This window comes from Saccopteryx bilineata, chromosome 5 (genome assembly GCF_036850765.1).
Source record: "Saccopteryx bilineata isolate mSacBil1 chromosome 5, mSacBil1_pri_phased_curated, whole genome shotgun sequence".
Classification (NCBI taxonomy): domain Eukaryota; kingdom Metazoa; phylum Chordata; class Mammalia; order Chiroptera; family Emballonuridae; genus Saccopteryx; species Saccopteryx bilineata.
In genome coordinates this window covers 135,003,975-135,021,481 of record NC_089494.1, presented here as the reverse complement: position 1 = coordinate 135,021,481, position 17,507 = coordinate 135,003,975, and the positions used below count along the sequence as shown (strand labels likewise).

At 38.7% G+C, this 17,507-nt stretch overlaps 1 protein-coding gene across 21 annotated transcripts in view; it reads left to right on the top strand.

The window, feature by feature from the left end:
* ZNF438 (zinc finger protein 438) overlaps nt 1-17,507 on the top strand; it is a 260,065-nt gene that overhangs the window by 128,788 nt on the left and 113,770 nt on the right. For 8 of the 21 annotated variants that reach the window (XR_010731943.1, XM_066280572.1, XM_066280574.1 and 5 more), the window contains 2 exons: nt 2,791-2,859; nt 16,868-16,942. Coding sequence is in view for 9 of the 21 variants with exons in the window: in XM_066280560.1 (XP_066136657.1) it covers nt 3,343-3,394 (52 nt within the window). In the remaining 12 variants the exon portion in view is untranslated. Of the gene's footprint in view, nt 1-2,790; nt 2,860-3,312; nt 3,395-16,867; nt 16,943-17,507 lie in introns of those variants that run through there. The other 13 variants (XM_066280565.1, XM_066280578.1, XM_066280563.1 and 10 more) reach the window with 3 other exon arrangements.

Here is a 17,507-nt window from a genome sequence, read left to right as displayed (position 1 = left end):
AAATAGATGAAAAGATCAAGGATAACAATACTATAAAAACAATCAAATGACTATTCTAGAGCTGAAAATAAAATATCTGAAATTAAGATTTGAGTTTAAGAGAAAAATACGCTTAGCAAAAAATAAATAACTAGAACTAGTGAATTCAAAGATAGTTCCATGGAGAAATATACAAGCTAAAGCACAGAAAGAAGAAAATAATTGAAAGGACAAAACAGGATAAGAGACATATGATATTAACCATTTCATACAGCAATCCACAGGTTCAAGAAGCACAAGAAACCTTGTGAATCCTTAGCAAGAGTAATATAAAGGGCATCACACATAAAGATACAACATATCGAACCTTGAGAAGACAAGATATAAGAGAATATTTTAAAACAATCAAAAGCAATAGACCACACTACTTTCAAAGAAGGAACAAGAGTGATTGCTGACTGTTCAATGGAAATTATTAAAATCAGAACACAGTTGAATGACATCCTTAAATTTTAAGTGTAGAGATAAAAAATACTGCCAACTGAAACTCTGTACCCAGAGAAAATAATATTTTTTAATGAAGGCAAAATAAAGATACTTTTGGACAAAAGGTGGGAGACTTTATCCCATGTAGACCCGTTGTACAATAATACAAAAAAGAAATTCTTCAGTCAGAAGAAAAATGATCCTAAACCTTGGGAAAATGAAAAGTTTAGGAAATAAATATGTAAGGAAATGTAAAATATCTCCAAATGTTAAAGCAACAATAATTCTGTCATGTAGGGCTCAAAATATATGTAGAACTACAATATATGAAAACAACAGACTACATCATGGACAGATATAAGTGGAGATAAATGCACATGTTTGTTCAGGAAGTGGTAAAAGTCAACTGTGATCAGTTACGAAAGTTTAATCTCTAGGATAATTGCTAAAAATTAGAAAAATGTATAAACAAAAGCTAAGAGGAAATAAAAATGTAATAATAAATTAGATTAATCAAAAAATAAAGGAATAAAAGAAAAAAGAGATGTAATGATAGAAAACCAATCAGAAAGTGTTCTTAAATATCAGTAATTAATTACAGGTAAATGGGATAAATTCTCTAATTTAAAAAAGCCAAAAAATTTTGGACTAGGTTTTTAAAAAGACTCAACTGTATGTAGTTTAGGTAAGACATATTACATAAAGGGATATGGAAAGAAAAGGAAAGATAACTGCAAACATTACCTAAAAGAAATCTGATTTATTAATATCAGATAAAGTAGACTTTAAAGCAAGAAGTATTATAAGAGACAAAGGGAACATTTTTTTAATGATAAAAGGGCCATTCAAATGGAAGACAGAACAGTTCTAAATTTATGTTAACAATATAATTTCAAAATATATAAAGCTAAAATTAGTAGGATAAAAAGAAATAGATAAGTCACTATCATAACTGGAAAGTTTAACAACCTTCTTTCAACCACAAATATAACAAGCAGATTTTTTTTTAATTGTGAGATTACGGTATATCGAATATTTAAATAATACCATTCACCAACTTGGCCTATTATTGTCAGTGTTCTATGTATAGAACATTATTCCAAACAACTGCAGAATGCTCATTGTTTTCAAGTATCCACAGGACTTTTACCAAAATAGAACATGTGCTGAGCCAAAAAGCAAGTCTCGACACATTTTAAAAGATTGAAATCATACAATGGTATGTTCCACAATGGAATTAAACTAGAAATAACAAAAAAGTTTTAAAAAAGACTGAAGTTGCTTTGAAGATATGCAACACACTTTTAAATAATCTATGGGTCAAAGAAATACAGCCACAACTAGAAAATATTTTGTACTGTATCAGTATTAAAACTTGTGAAACACAGTTAAAGTAATACTTAGAACTGTATAACTTTAAATGCACTTTTTTTAAAGGTAAGGTTGAAAGTCAGTGATCTAACCTTCCATCTCATAAAGCTCGATAAAAAAGTACAAATTAATTTCAAATAAACTGGAAGACAAAGAAATAAAGAAATAAAGAAGACAAAATAGGAAAAATTAACAGTATCAAAGTTGTTTCTTTGAAGATTAACAAAGTTGATAACTCCCTACTAAGAAAATAAAGAGAAAGCTCAAATTAGTATTATGGGTATAAAATATAAGTATAAAAAGGAAACAGTAGAGATCCAAGAAATATCTGACGGATAAGAGAATATATTATGAATAACTTTATGTCAACACTTTTGACAGCTTTATGTGAAATGGGCAAATTCCTTATAAAATACAATTTACCAAAATGACACAAAAAGAAGTAAAAATTAGCCCTGCACAGTGGTTAGAGCATTGTCCCACAGTGCCAGAGTCACTGGCTTGATCCCAGGGTGATTGTCTCAATCCTGGGGGTGCCAGCTTGACCCTGAAGGTGCCAGTATAAGCCTCAGTTAAGGTACATATGATAAGCAATCAGTGGGGACACATAAGTGGAATTCATTAATTGATACTTCTTATTTTCTCTTTTTCCCTTTCTCTCAAAAAAAAAGTTATATTAAAAAATAGTAAAAATTCTGAATAGTGCTCTATCTTTTATAGGCATTGAATCCATAATAATAAAAAAAAAATCTCCAATCTCTAATAGTATTCTAAAACTGAATTGGGTCTCATTAGTAGGTCTTTGAATGTTTTTAGGAAATTTAAAACTTCAGTATGGCTGACAATTCTACACTCAACCCATTTCTATATAGTTTCTTTCAGATTGAGTTTTATTTATATTGCAACCCTTTTGTTGGAGACAAAATTAATTATATCATATATTTTTTCTTCCAGCTTCTAGCCCTTGAGAAGTAGACGCAACACAGATTAGAATACAGATGTCAACGTCATCTGAAAAACTGGGTAAGAGAGTGTGCTTAGATCTGTATCTAGTCTTCATTCCTCTTCAGATTGGGTTGACTTAATTTTCTCTATTGAGTTTACTACATGGAAGGGAGGAGAATATATGTAGGTTTGGGAAAGCAAGCTCTAAAAGAGAGTGAGAAACTGGTGACATATGTGGCCAGACTTTTACCCTCTCTCACCAACAGGTAAGGCAGAGACAGAGAGAGAGAGAGAGAGCAAGCAAGCAAGCACCAAGCAACCTGGGTGAAGCCCTACTATTACTTTCCCTTTTTGCACGGAGTCAGATCTACTCTACTCATCTGGAACCCATAATTCCACTGCTGACCTACTTCTGGTTCCTAAGTTTTTATAACTTTCATCTCTCCATAGAACTCCCTTTTCTTCTCCTCCCCAGAAATTTAAACCTGGTTATTTGTAAACAGTGCCATTTTTGTTTGTTTGTTTTTACAGCCATCTCAAGAAAAAGTATTGAACTGTCCTATGCCTAGGTTTTATAGGAGGGCTGGTGTGTTCCTCTGCTCTCTCCTGTCAGGTCAGTGATTAGAGTGCCCCCTTTGAGCATCAGTTCCTTTTCTGATGCTGCCACCTCCCCTCCTAATTCTTGTTACTGGTTGACTTCAGGACTACAACTTCCTCAATTATGTCAGTGAGCATAAGATTTGAAACTCTCCTCTGGACCCCATAGCATGTAATTGTAATCTGTTTCTCCTAATTAATGTTTTTGAGTTTTTGATGCTCAGAACTCATTAATATTATTTTGTTTTATTTTCATTTTTCTGAAACTGGAAACAGGGAGAGACAGTCAGACAGACTCCTGCATGCACCCGACCAGGATCCACCCGGCACGCCCACCATGGGGCGACGCTCTGCCCACCAGGGGGCGATGCTCTGCCCATCCTGGGTGTCGCCATGTTGCGACCAGAGCCACTCTAGCGCCTGGGGCAGAGGCCAAGGAGCCATCCCCAGCGCCCAGTTCATCTTTGCTCCAATGGAGCCTTGGCTGCGGAAGGGGAAGAGAGACAGAGAGGAAAGCGCGGCGGAGGGGTGGAGAAGCAAATGGGCGCTTCTCCTGTGCGCCCTGGCCGGGAATCAAACCCAGGTCCTCCGCACGCTAGGCCGACGCTCTACCGCTGAGCCAACCGGCCAGGGCTGAACTCATTATTTTTTAACTTACGCAGTTCTGTCAACCAGAATCATGTCAAGATCTCAAACACTAAACGTTCCCCCTTCTCTTATCCTTTCCCCTCTTCTCTGGTAATGCTTTGTCCTCTCAAATTCTTTTTTTTTTTTTATAAATAAATTTTTATTGTAATGAGGTGACATCAATAAATCAGGGTACATATATTCAAAAAAAACATGTCCAGGTTATCTTGTCATTCAATTCTGTTGCATACCCATCACCCAAAGAGAGATTGTCCTCCGTCACCTTCTTATCTAGTTTTCTTTGTACCCCCTTCCCCTCCTCCTCTCCCTCCTTCTCTCCCTCCTTCTCTCCCTCCGCCCCCTGTAACCACTACACTCCTGTCCATGTCTCTTAGTCTCGTTTTTATGTCCCACCAATGTATGGAATCCTGCAGTTCTTGTTTTTTTCTGATTTACTTATTTCACTTCGTATAATGTTATCAAGATCCCACCATTTTGTTGTAAGTGATCCAATGTCATCATTTCTTATGACTGAATAGTATACCATGGTGTATATGTGCCACATCTTCTTTATCTAGTCTTCTATTTTTTTTTACACTGATTAAAGCCTTTAAGCAAACTCTTGGCCAATACAACAAGAATCCATAAAAGAGTAGTGTCCTTAACATGTTCACCAAGTCCAAGTTGGCCCCAACACCATGCCAAATCCCTGAAAAATGCAACCCAACCCCAGTTCAGTCTGTTAGGAGCTGTCACAAGGAGCAGGAGTCCAGGAAAAGTCCACATCCAGGAAAAGTCCGCATGACACTGGAATTGTTGTCACAATTCTATACTTTGCAGCTCACGTCCAAGTCCCAATGACCGCTGCTTCTAGCTGGTAATGATTCAGGTAGACTGGAAAAGCCATCTGCAGCATGCGTGGATATGGAGCTTCTGTTCTCCTCTGCCTGGAGAGTTGAGACCAGGTTGCTTTTCCCTGGAGCTCTGCGACTGTGTCATGGTAAAGAGAACCTTGGGATACACTAAGCTGGGTGGGAAAGGTAGATTCATAATAGAAGTTGGCAAAAGGGGGAAAGAGAGCTCTAAATTAGGAGTAGGTCCCAGCCTTAAATATGAGTGGGGCATTGAGGTAGGAGGAATAAAGGAAAGACTATATATTAAACAAAGCAGCAGAAAATAGGACTATCAACACCCACAACAGAGATCTTTGAGGGAAGAATAAAAAACCTGACTATTCAGGCAAGACATAGTTAATTGGCCCTTGTGCAAATGAGAGCAGTTTACCTGCTTCTTGGAAGAAATACCCTAGGCTCGTCCACAGTGTCGTAGATGGGGCTGACGGCCCTGGGCACCTTCAGCCTTCAGTGGCAAACCCCAGCATTCTGGGCAAGGTTAGGTCATAGGTGGCTGGAGCAAGGCTGGAGGAGACTGAACCCTCCCTTAGAGGAGCGAGAGGGAAGCCTACCTTCCAGTGTCCCTGTTTCCTCACAGCAGAGGCATATAAGTCTGGCAGACTCAATGACCTTCCTTTCCACTATTGAAGCAGGACCCAGATGGCATTCTATGAGACCCCTTTGGGGTGTTGGAGCCGTTAAGGGTGTATGCTAAAAGCTGGTAGTTCCCCTAATCTCTATTGGGCTTTTTCTGCCTCTAGGTATCTTAAAAGCCATGCTCAGAAGATCTCGCTGAGGGGTTTGAGGATCCCCATCCACCTATATAAATCTTTTCCATATATCTGGAGCTATTTGGAAAAAGACAAAACAGTGTCATTAGCTGGATCAAATAAAGAAAGTAGTAGTTTGCAGGAGGAAAAGATTTGGCGTCTCCTGTTCATCAGCATTGAAAAGAAATTTAAATTTTTTTTTAAGTAAAAAGCATGATATGGTAGACCCGTAGGAGTTCCAGGATATGACTACCCCCTTTTAAATGTTTTTAAAATTGACCTTAAAATATTTGCTGGGTACACTTTAATAATACCTTAACTTTAAAGATTGTAAGAATGACAAAATACAGTAAATGCTTTTGCTCCATATGCAGGAGCATTTTCAGTTTAGCCAGTTTAGGAAATCCAATAATATAACAATGCATACAGACAATGAGCTATAACATGCTTAGCAGCCTTTCCTGTTCTGACAGAGGTTACTATAGATCCAGAATATGTATCCACTGTAACGTGGACATAGGACTGTTTGCCAAATGAAGGTATATGAGTAACATCCATTTGCCAAAGTTGTCCTGGTAGGGTTCCTTGAGGGTTAACTCCAAATGAAGGGGCAGATTGTAGTATAGGACCCCTTAGACAGGATTTCCCAATCTGCCATGCTGCTTCCCGAGAAAGTTGAAACTGTTTACACAAGGCTGCAGCGTTCTGGTGATGAATAGTATGAGACTGAATTGCTCGATCTGTCATGGTTGTTCCAGATAATTTTCTTTTGGGTAGCTTGAACAACAAGGGCATTCCTAGGCCCTGGCCGGTTGGCTCAGTGGTAGAGCGTCGGCCTGTTGTGCAGGATTCCCAGGTTTGATTCCTGGCCAGAGCACACAGAAGAAACACCCATCTGCTTCTCCACCCCTCCCCCTCTCCTTCCTCTCTGTCTCTCTCTTCCCCTCCCGCAGCCAAGGCTCCACCGGAGCAAAGCCGCCCAGGGTGCTAAGGAAGGCCCCGTGGCCTCTGCCTCAGGCACTAGAATGGCTCTGGTTGCAACAGAGCAACACCCCAGATGGGCAGAGCATTACCCCCTGGTAGGCATGCCGGGTGGATCCCAGTCGGGCTCATGCGGGAGTCTGTCTGACTGCCTCCCCATTTCCAACTTCAGAAAAATACAAAAAAAAAAAAAAAGAAAGAAAAAGAAAAGAAAAAAGAAAAAAAAAAAGGGCATTCCCTTGTGCTAAAGCTCCAGGGAGCATGGAGTGAGCTCGAGTATGTCCTATGAAACATGGAGCTCTATGTTGACATACAAGTCTTTGAAGAAGGAGGAACTGCTGAAATAGTTCATCAGCATTTGTCCCAAAGACAGTAGTCTTTATAGTGGAAACACCATAAGTAAATATTTGCTGTCTGTATATAGATTAAAAGGGGGAATATGGCAAATGCTGAAAAGCCATGATCATGGCATATAATTCTAGACTTGAGCTGATTTTAAGTTGACAGTTTCAGTATAAAGTTGTCCATTGATTTGCAAGAGCGATTTGCCATTTAGTGGAAGTTTCCCAGAGCCATTGTTGTTGATCTTTTGAAAAAAGGAACAACAATAATTTTGAGGCTCAAAACCTATAAGCTGTAAGGATCGCCTTTGCTCCAGGAGGCAACAAGATCAAAATATGGAAGTGAATTCCATGGGCTATTAGATGGTTCAATGTGCCCAAGCTGTAGCTGTTCTTGTACCAATTGAGCAGCTGCCCTTAGTTTTTCCTGAGAAAGGGGCCATTGGTCTACCCATACAGGATTATCTGATTTCCAAGTAATTGGGTCTGCACAATGCATTATTGAGGTAGCAGGAGCTACCAAGGCCCCTATGCTAAATTTGGATATCCTAATCCACACCTTCTGGTATTGGGTGCCACTTCTATGGGGGTGAGAATTCCTCGCTGTTCTTTCCCTAGTCCCTTGGTGGGCAAAAATCCCCGATCAAGCATCTGAGTACTGACTAAACCATTAGGACTGACAAGCAACGCTTCCATATTCTTCAAAACATCTCTACCTCACAAATTAATTGGCCATCCAGGGAGCACATAAAGCTTAAAAAATCCAGAATGACCTTCTTAATCTTCCCAATGTAGAAAATTAGAACTTTGTTGAGGGGATTTACTGTGCCCTATACCTTGTAATTCTGTAGCTGCTGCATGAGTGGGCCAGGAAGGAGGCCAGTGTAACTTAGCAATAACAGATACATCAGCCCCAGTATCTAAAAGTCCTTTAAATTTATGCTCATTTATTGTTAGTTCCATTTCAGGGCGTTCCTGACCTATTTTTTTTAAAATCCAATTGGCAAAATCAGAGGAGCCAAATCACCAATTTTCTTGGGGCCCCTTTTGCAGGATGTGGCCTGAGAGGCAGAATTAGCATCCTTATACTATTCTTCTGTCTGAATTAGCCGTGAGACACATTCTTTTTTTTTTTTTTTTTGATTAATTTTGATGGCGTGACATTGAGAAAATTGTCTTCTGTCCCCTTCTAACTGGTTTTCTTTGTGCCCCTACCCTCCCCCAACCCCCTCCCTCTCCTCCACCGCACCCTGTAACCCCAACACTGTTGTCCATGTTTCTGAGTCTCATTTTTATGTCACACCTATGTATGGAATCATATAGTTCTTAGTTCTTTCTGATTTACTTATTTCGCTCAGTATAATGTTATCAAGGCCCATCCATGTTGTTGTAAAAGATCTGATGTCAGTGGCTGAGTAGTATTCCATAGTATATATATACCAAAGCTTTTTAATCCACTCGTCCTCTGATGGACACTTGGGCTGTTTCCAGATCTTTGCTATTGTGAACAATGCTGCCATAAACATGGGGTGCATTTCTTCTTTTCAAACAGTGCTATGGTGTTCTTGGGGGTATATGCCTAAAAGTGGGATAGCTGGGTCAAAAGGCAGTTCGATTTTCAGTTTTTTGAGGAATCTCCATACTGTTTTCCACAGTGGCTGCACCAGTCTGCATTCCTACCAGCAGTGCAAGAGGGTTCCCTTTTCTCCACATCCTAGCCAGCACTTACTCTGTGTTGTTTTGTTGATGAGCACCATTCTGGCTGGTGTGAGGTGATACCTCATTGTGGTTTTAATTTGCATTTCTGTAATCATTAGTGATATTGAGCATTTTTTCATATGCCTATTGGCAATCTATGTATCCTCTTTGGAGAAGTGTCTATTCATTTCTTTTGCCCCTTTTTTGACTGGATTGTTTGTCTTCCTGGTATTAAGTTTTACAAGTTCTTTATAAATTTTGGTTATTAACCCCTTATTAGACGCATTGTCAAATATTTTCTCCCATTGTGTAGTTTGTCTTTTTATTCTGTTCTTACTGTCTTTAGCTGTGCAGAAGCTTTTTAGTTTGATAAAGTCCCATTTGTTTATCCTGTCTTTTATTTCACTTGCCTGTGGACACAAATCAGCAAATATATTGCTGCGAGAGATGTCAGAGAGCTTTACTGCCTATGTTTTCTTCTATCATGCTTATAGTTTCACGGCTTACACTTAAGTCTTTTATGCAATTTGAGTTTATTTTTGTGAGTGGTGTAAGTTGGTGGTCTAGTTTCATTTTTTTTGCAGGTAGCTGTCCAATTTTCCCAACACCATTTGTTGAAGAGGCTGTCTTTACTCCAATGTATGCTCTTACCTCCTTTGTCAAATATCAGTTGTCGATAAAAGTGTGGGTTTATTTCTGGGTTCTCAGTTCTGTTCCATTGATCTATATGGCTGTTCTTATGCCAGTACAAGGTGTTTTGAGTACAATGGCCTTATAATATAACTTGATATCCAGAAGTGTGATACCTCCCACTTTATTCTTCCTTTTCAAGATTGCTGAGGCTATTCATGTTCTCTTTTGGTTCCATATAAATTTTTAGAATATGTGTTCTATATCTTTGAAGCAAGTCATTGGTATTTTAATCAGTATTCGATTGAATTTATAAATTGCTTTGGGTAATATAGACATTTTAATGATGTTTATTCTTCCTAACCATGAGCACGGTATATGCTTCCACTTGTTTGTATCTTTCATGATTTCTTTTATCAATGTTTTATAATTTTTCGAGTACAAGTCTTTAATCTCCCTGGTTAAATTTATTCCTAGGTACTTAATTTTTTTGGTTGCAGTGGTAAAGGGGATTGATTCCTTGATTTCTCTTTCTGACAGTTCATTGTTAGTATATAAAAATGCCTCTGATTTCTGAGTGTTGATTTTATATCCTGCCCCCTTGCCGAATTCATTTATCAGGTCTAGTAGTTTTTTGACTGAGACTTTAGGGTTGTCTATATATAATATCATATCATCTGCAAATAATGATAGTTTTACTTTTTCTTTTCCAATTTGGATGCCTTTTATTTATTTTTCTTGTCTGATTGCTGTGGCTAGGACTTCCAGAACTATGTTGAATAAGAGTGGTGAAAGGGGGCAACCATGCCTTGTTCCTGATCTTAAGGGGATTGCTTTTAATTTTTGCCCATTGATTATTATATGGGCTGTGATATTATATATATCATAGATGGCCTTTATCATGTTGAGGTATGTTCCCTGTATTCCCACTTTGCTGAGAGTTTTGATCATGATTGGGTGCTGGATTTTATCAAATGCTTTTTCTGCATCTCTTGAAATTATCATGTGGTTTTTCTCCTTCCTTTTGTTTATGTGATGAATCACATTGATTGATTTACGAGTATTGTACCAGCCTTGCCTTCCCAGAATAAATCCCAGTTGATCATGGTGTATGATTTTTTTTATATATTGCTGGATCCGGTTTGCTAATATTTTGTTGAGGATTTTTGCATCTAAATTCACCAGGGATATTGGCCTATTATTTTCTTTTTTTGTGTTGTCTTTGCCTGGTTTAGGAATCAGAATTATGCTCGCCTCATAAAAGGTGCTTGGAAGTCTTCCTTCCTCTTGAATTTTTTGAAATAGCTTGAGAAGGATAGGAGTTAGTTCTTCTTTGAATATTTGGTAGAATTCACTTGTAAAGCCATCAAGCCCAGGACTTTTCTTTTTTGGGAGTTTTTTGATAGCTGTTTCAATCTTATTTGTTGTAATTGGTCTGTTTAGGTTTTCTGATTCTTCCAGATTGATTTTTGGAAGATTATATGTTTCAAGGAATTTGTCCATTTCATCTAGGTTGTCTAGTTTTTTGGCGTACAGTTCTTCATAGTATTTTCTTAAAATATTTTGTATTTCTGTCGTGTCAGTTGCTATTTCTCCACTCTCATTTTTAATTTTATTTATTTGAGTCCTCTCTCTTTTTTTCTTGGTGAGTCTGGTTAAAGGTTCATCGATCTTGTTTACCTTTTCGAAGAACCAGCTCCTGGTTTCATTGATCCTCTTGTTTCTTTAGCTTCTATGTCATTTATTTCTGCTCTGATCTTTATTATTTCCTTCCTTCTACTAGCTCTGGGCTTTACTTGCTGTTCTTTTTCTGGTTCTTTTAGATATAGGGTCAAGTTGTTTATTTGAGCTTTTATACTTCCCTCTCAGGACTGCTTTTGCTGTGTCCCATAAATGTTGAATTGATGTATGTTCATTATCGTTTGTTTCTAGGAATTTTTTTTTTTTTTTAGATTTTATTTATTCATTATAGAGAGGGGAGAGAGAGAGAGAGAGAGAGAGAGAAGGGGGAGGAGCAGGAAGCATCAACTCCCATATGTGCCTTGACCAGGCAAGCCCAGGGTTTTGAACCGGCAACCTCAGCGTTTCCAGGTTGATGCTTTATCCACTGCGCCACCACAGGTCAGGCCTCTAGGAATTTTTTAATTTCTTCTTTGATCTCATTGTTAACCCATTTGTTATTTAATAACATGCTATTTAGTTTCCATATGTTTGAATGTTTTTCAGTTTTTCTTTTGTAGTTGATTTCTAGTTTCATGCCATTGTAATCAGAGAAAGTGCTCGATATGATTTCAATCTTCTTAAATTTGTAGAGACCGCTATTTTGCCCTAACATGTGGTCTATTCTAGAGAATATACCATGAGCGCTTGAAAAGAATGGATATTCTGCTCTTTTAGGATGAAAGGTTCTGAAGATATCTATTAAATCGAGTTGATCTAATATGTCCTTTAAGTCTGCTGTTTCTTTATTAATTTTCTTTCTTGAGGATCTATCTAGTGATGTTAATGGGGTATTGAAATTCCCTACTATTATAGTATTGCTGTTGATCTCGCCCTTTAAATCCATCAAAGTCTGCTTTATATATTTAGGTGCTCCTATATTAGGTGCGTAGATATTTATAACGGTTATATCTTCCTTTTGGATTGCTCACTTTATCATTATGTAGTGACCTTCTTTATTTCTAACTATAGTCTTTGTTTTAAAGTCCATTTTTTCTGATATAAGTATTGCTACCGCAGCTTTTTTTTTCATTCCCATTTGCGTGAAATATTTTTTTCCATCCTTTTATCTTCAGTCTGTGTGCATCTTTTGATTTAAGGTGTGTCTCTTGTAGACATCATATGTATGGGTCCTGTTTTCTTATCCACGCAGCTACCCTATGTCTTTTGATCGGATCATTTAATCCATTTATAATTAAGGTTATTATTGATATGTAATTGTTTATTGCCATTTTATTTTTTAAAACTGTATTCCTCTTTGCTATATTCTTTTTCTCCCTTGATCTGTTTACAACAGGTCCCTTAGCATTTCTTACAGCCTTGGTTTGGTTTCATTGAATTCCTTGAGGTTTTTTTTGTCTATAAAACTTTTTATTTCTCCTTCAATTTTAAATGATAGCCTTGCTGGATAAAGTAGTCTTGGTTGTAGGCTCTTGTTCTGCATTACTTTGAATATTTCTTGCCAATCCCTTCTGGCCTCAAGTGTTTCTGTTGAGAAGTCAGAACTCATCCTTTTGGGGGCTCCTTTGTAAGTGATAGTCTTTTTTTCTCCAGCAGCTTTTAGTATTTTCTCTTTCTCACTTAGCTTTGGTATTTTAATTATGATGTATCTTGGTGTTGATTTCTTTGGGTTACTCCTTAATGGAGTTCTCTGTGCTTCCTGAACATGTGAGATTTTTTCCTGCCTTAATTGAGGGAAGTTTTCAGCTATGATATGTTTGAACAAAGTCTCTATCCCATCTTCTTTCTCTTCTTCTTCAGGAACCCCTATGATGCGGATGTTATTTCTCTTCATGTTGTCACAGAGCTCTTTTAGAGTTTCCTCAGACTTTTTGAGTCTCTCTTTTTTTTTTCTGCTCTGCTTCCATGCCTTTATCGTGTCCTCTATCTCGCTGGCTCGATTCTCTGCTTCTTCCATCCTGCTTTTAATTCCTTCCATTGTATTCTTTATTTCAGATATTGTATTTGTCATTTCTGACTGATTCTTTTTTATTATTTCAATGTCCTTTTTTATATTTGCTATCTTTATTTAGGTGTTCATAATGACCATCTATTCTAATATCTTTGAGCATCCTAACAATCGTTATTTTAAACTCTGCATCTGGTAATTTGGTTATATCTGATTCATTTAGTTCCTTTTCTGGGGATTTCTCTTGGTTCATTTGTGTTGCATTTCTCTGCCTCCACATTTTCTCTTCATGGGAGTGGCTGTGATCACATGCTCGGGTGCACAAGCCTTGGTGGCCTTGGCCTTTGCCCCGCCCCCGTGGGTGGCGTTATGCTCTGTCCTGAGGGCACTGGCGAGCACCTTTGCTCAGCTGCAGGTCTCCGCTTGTTTCTAGTCTTTTGCCCCACTTTTGCAGGAGGAGCCTACTCGTGGAACGGCTGCTAGCCTTAGCTCTACCGGCCTGGCAGGAACTCCACCTATTCTGGGCTTTTGGCTTCACCGCCGTGGGAGGAGCCAGCTCCCAAGTCAGGCCACAAGCCTGGGTTGCATGGGCGGGGCAAGGCTGTGCTCCTGTGCCCTTGCTCAGGGGCTGGTCTCCACCCCTTCCGGGGTTCCCGCCGTTCTCCCGCAGGCTGGATTACAGGCTGCCAGCAGGTGGGCTTGACCGCTTTTGCACGCCCCCTCCTCCCCAGCTGGGCAAGACTGAGCTGACACCTGAGCCCATTGGTGGCCTGCCGGCTTCCGCCCCTGCCAACAGAACCGCACTTCCGCATCCCGCTGCTGCCCGCCCTCCAGCGATCTCTTAGCCGCGTGGGTGCAGGCACTGCAGCTCAGACCCTAAGACTCACTACTGTAGCCCTGAAAGCTCCCTCCTTCTAAGCGACTCTGCTCTGAGTGCCTCGTGGAACTTGTTTGGCTGGTGTCCTGCTTTCCTTTGCTGGTATTGCTGTTTCCGGGGGAAATATTCACTTCAGATTTGGGGAGTGACTCGTCCCAGGGGTTAGGGTGGCTGTCTCCCAAAATGTTTCTCCCTGTGCCTCCTAGATTACACTCTCTTCCTACTCCGGACCTCTCCTCTCTCCCTGTCCCCCAGAGCCCCGGGTGAGTCGTTGTGAGAGAGGTGTTCTGCATGGTCCCTTTAAGAAGAATCATGGGTCTGAGAAATCAGACTCTTTCTCAGGAACAGTATCCTGACTTGTTTCCAGCTAAATACTGTCCTTACGCCTCTTCTAGGCTCTAGGGCTGCAGGCTGGGGCTCTGTTCCTGGGGCTCAGGACCCTCGCCTCTCTGCTAAACTCACTTCCTACCACGCGAGTCTCTCCTGGCTGCCATTTGCTCCGGGGAGCTGGGCAGTCCTCTCTGCGTTTCCACTTTTCCTACCAGTCTCGGTGTGGCTTCTTCAGTGTTCCTTGGTTGAGGAGTCCTCTTAGTTTAGTCCAAAGTTGGTTTTTCCAAATGATAGTTCTTAAAATTAGTTTGTAATCCACTTGGTTCTGGGAGGTAGATGTTGGTACGTCCGCCTACTCCAGGGCCATCTTGTCTCCTCTGTCCTCTCAAATTCTTAAATTCAGACATTCCCTCATTTATATACTGTCTCTCGATCTGTCTGTTCTTCCCTCCCTCTTTCTCCTTCTTTAGCTCCTTACCATTGGATCTTAACTCTAACTTTACAGCCTTACATACAATTTTTATTTATACCATTCACACATCCTTTCCTCCATTTCTAATCATGGAGAACTGGTTTTCCTCTTTAATATGGCTAACTCTACCAGATTTCTTTTTTTCTTCTCTTGAATTTGCTCTATTATTTATTACTCTCCATTTACATATTTCCCTTTTGCTAGCATTAAAAAAATTAAAAAAACAGTAACAAAAAATGCTGTTAAGGATTCAGCATAACTTTCAAACTATGCCAGACTTCGTAAAAAAGTAAAATTTACTAGTTAATTCCACTTCTCCTTTTTCTTTAATCCCCCAATTTTTAGAAGTCTATGTTCTCTTTTATTGCCATCCTGAAATTTCTTTCTGAAGTCACCAGTGACTGTTAGCTCTTCTTAATTCTCCCTCTGCCCTGAAAAGGCAGGACAGGGTGCTCCCTCCACTTGCTCTTCTTCACTTCACTGAGGGACAGCAACCTTTTGTGGAAAGGCCCCTTTTCAAATAAATAAATCTTTTAAGAGCTAAGCAAACTATTCTTTTGACTAGACCACACAGATGATTTTGAAGTGGTGCCTCCTTTGAGAAAATGGGTTTAGGGCTTTTCTTGATTATAGGTTGGGCTCTGAAATTCTAACATAAGATAGAAGTTGGTGAGTTTTGTATTGATTGGTTTCTTAAGGTAATGGTCCATGCACACATCATCTGGTTGTGATTGAAAAGAAAGGTCTGTTGAGGCCCAGAACGCTCTACATTTATAACTACATAAATGAACGGCCGTAATAGTTCCAGTTCTCAGTCTTGCTAAACTGACGGGTGGTTATTCTGGTTCTCATTTTCAAGCACGTCCTTTTACTTTCATTACAGTTGTGCTGCTTTCTTCTTATCTTAACTATTACAGTAACAAAATAGGTCTCACTGCCTTTTGAATCTTCTCATAGTAACTCATACTCCAGAACCTGACTCCAGAAAACAAATTCAAATTTGTTTTCTACTGGAAAACCATTGATAGCTCTTTTTATATACAAAATAAAACCCCACATACTGGATGTAGTATTCATCTTCTTATACTCAACCTGAAATTCCAGTCCTTATCTATATTTTGGTCAGTCAGTTTCCACTTCTCATCTCTCCCTCCTCCCCTCCTTCTTTCCCCACCCTCATTCCTTCTCTTCCTTCCTCTTTCCTCCGCTTTCTATTTTCCTCTACCTTACCCACAGACTGGACTCTTGTTATAGAAGTGTGTTGACCATTTCTGAGCTCATGCCGTACACTGTGGCCTCAATGCCTAAAATAATTTTTATTTCTTTCTGGAATGTTGTTTCCAGACCTTGTCTGCATCTTATTGTTAAAAGTCTTAGCTCTTGAAATTCTGTTTAAATATTTTGTTTACAGAGTATGTTCGTTTGCTAGGATTTATTTGGTCAGTTTTGGAAGCGAGGGGTCCAAGATCAAGGTTTTCCCAGGTTTGATGTCTTCTGAGATTTCTCTTCTTGGTTTGCAGACATCCTCCTATGGTCTTGCCACTGTGTGCACACATCCCTGCTGTCTTCCTGTGTGTCCTAATCTCCTCTTCATATAAGGACCCCAGACAGATTGGGTTAGGGTGCACCGTAGCATCCTCATTTAACTCAGTTACCTCTTTAGGGGCCTTATCTCCAAATACAGTCACGTTCTGAACTACTGGGGGTTAAAGTTTCAACCCATGAATTTTGGAGCAATGCCATCCATAACACAGAGCTTTCCCACATAGTCCCTGTAGTAATTAGCCCTCTTCCAAAACCCTTAGCACCTTGTTCAACTGTGTCACTTATTGTATCTGCCTTAGTACGGAGTTCCCCATGCTTGTCTCCTCTGGTGGTTTGTAGGTTCTTATGGACAGGGACCATCATTCAACTTCATCTTTCCCAGCCCTAGTGCTGAACTGGGCTTGATTGTTGGCTAGATTTTAAATATATAATTTAGTGTAAATCAGGCTAAATATCTAAAAATATATTTTCCAGGATTTTTAGGAAATTGACAAAATACATAAAGGGAATGAATGTCTTGTATTTCCTATTTTAGAAGCCTTTGAACATAGTTTGAGATTATTATCTTAGGTCCTTAAATTATGCATAGGACTTCACATAACTCTTTATGGTTTTTAAAATGTAATAACCTAATTGGCCTCTATAAGCTACCTATCAGTTATTTTCATTTCATTACTTACATTAACTTTGTTTTCAGCTAAAGATGAATGCCAGTTCCATTAAATACTGAAAATTTGAAGCTTAAAAGACCCTTGCTAGCAAATCACCTCAAGTAAGTTTCCACACATCCATCTTACAAGTTTAAGATTGACTTAAAATGTAAAGAATTAAGTCCACTACCTTTGACTCTTTTTCAACTCTCAAATTTCTCAGAATATCTCAGCGTCACCTTGTATATTGAATCATATGTCTTGGAAAATAATGAGATTATGTGTTTTTTTAAAAATTACATTTCTAAACATATTAAAAATCTTTAGAATAGATAAATATATATATATATATAATGTTTAAACTCATGATATTGTATTTAAAATGAGACTAATACTTCAAAATACTTTATTTTGTATCAAGTCTAGTCATCATAGTCCCGATTTGTGCCAAAGTCATGTTTTTTTCATTGTAGGTAATATTTTGTTTCTTAGTTTCTTAAGTCTTTATTTGCCTTTTCTAAATGATTTACCAGTATGCATTTTTGATTATTAAAGGAGATATTTAACAGTTAACCAGCACTTGTACCTTAAAGGTTTAAGTATATATTCAAAAACCTAACTTTGAAGAGTTGTCTTAACCGAGCTCAACTGTTAGAATTATCTCCTAATGGTCTCTCTCTTTATTCT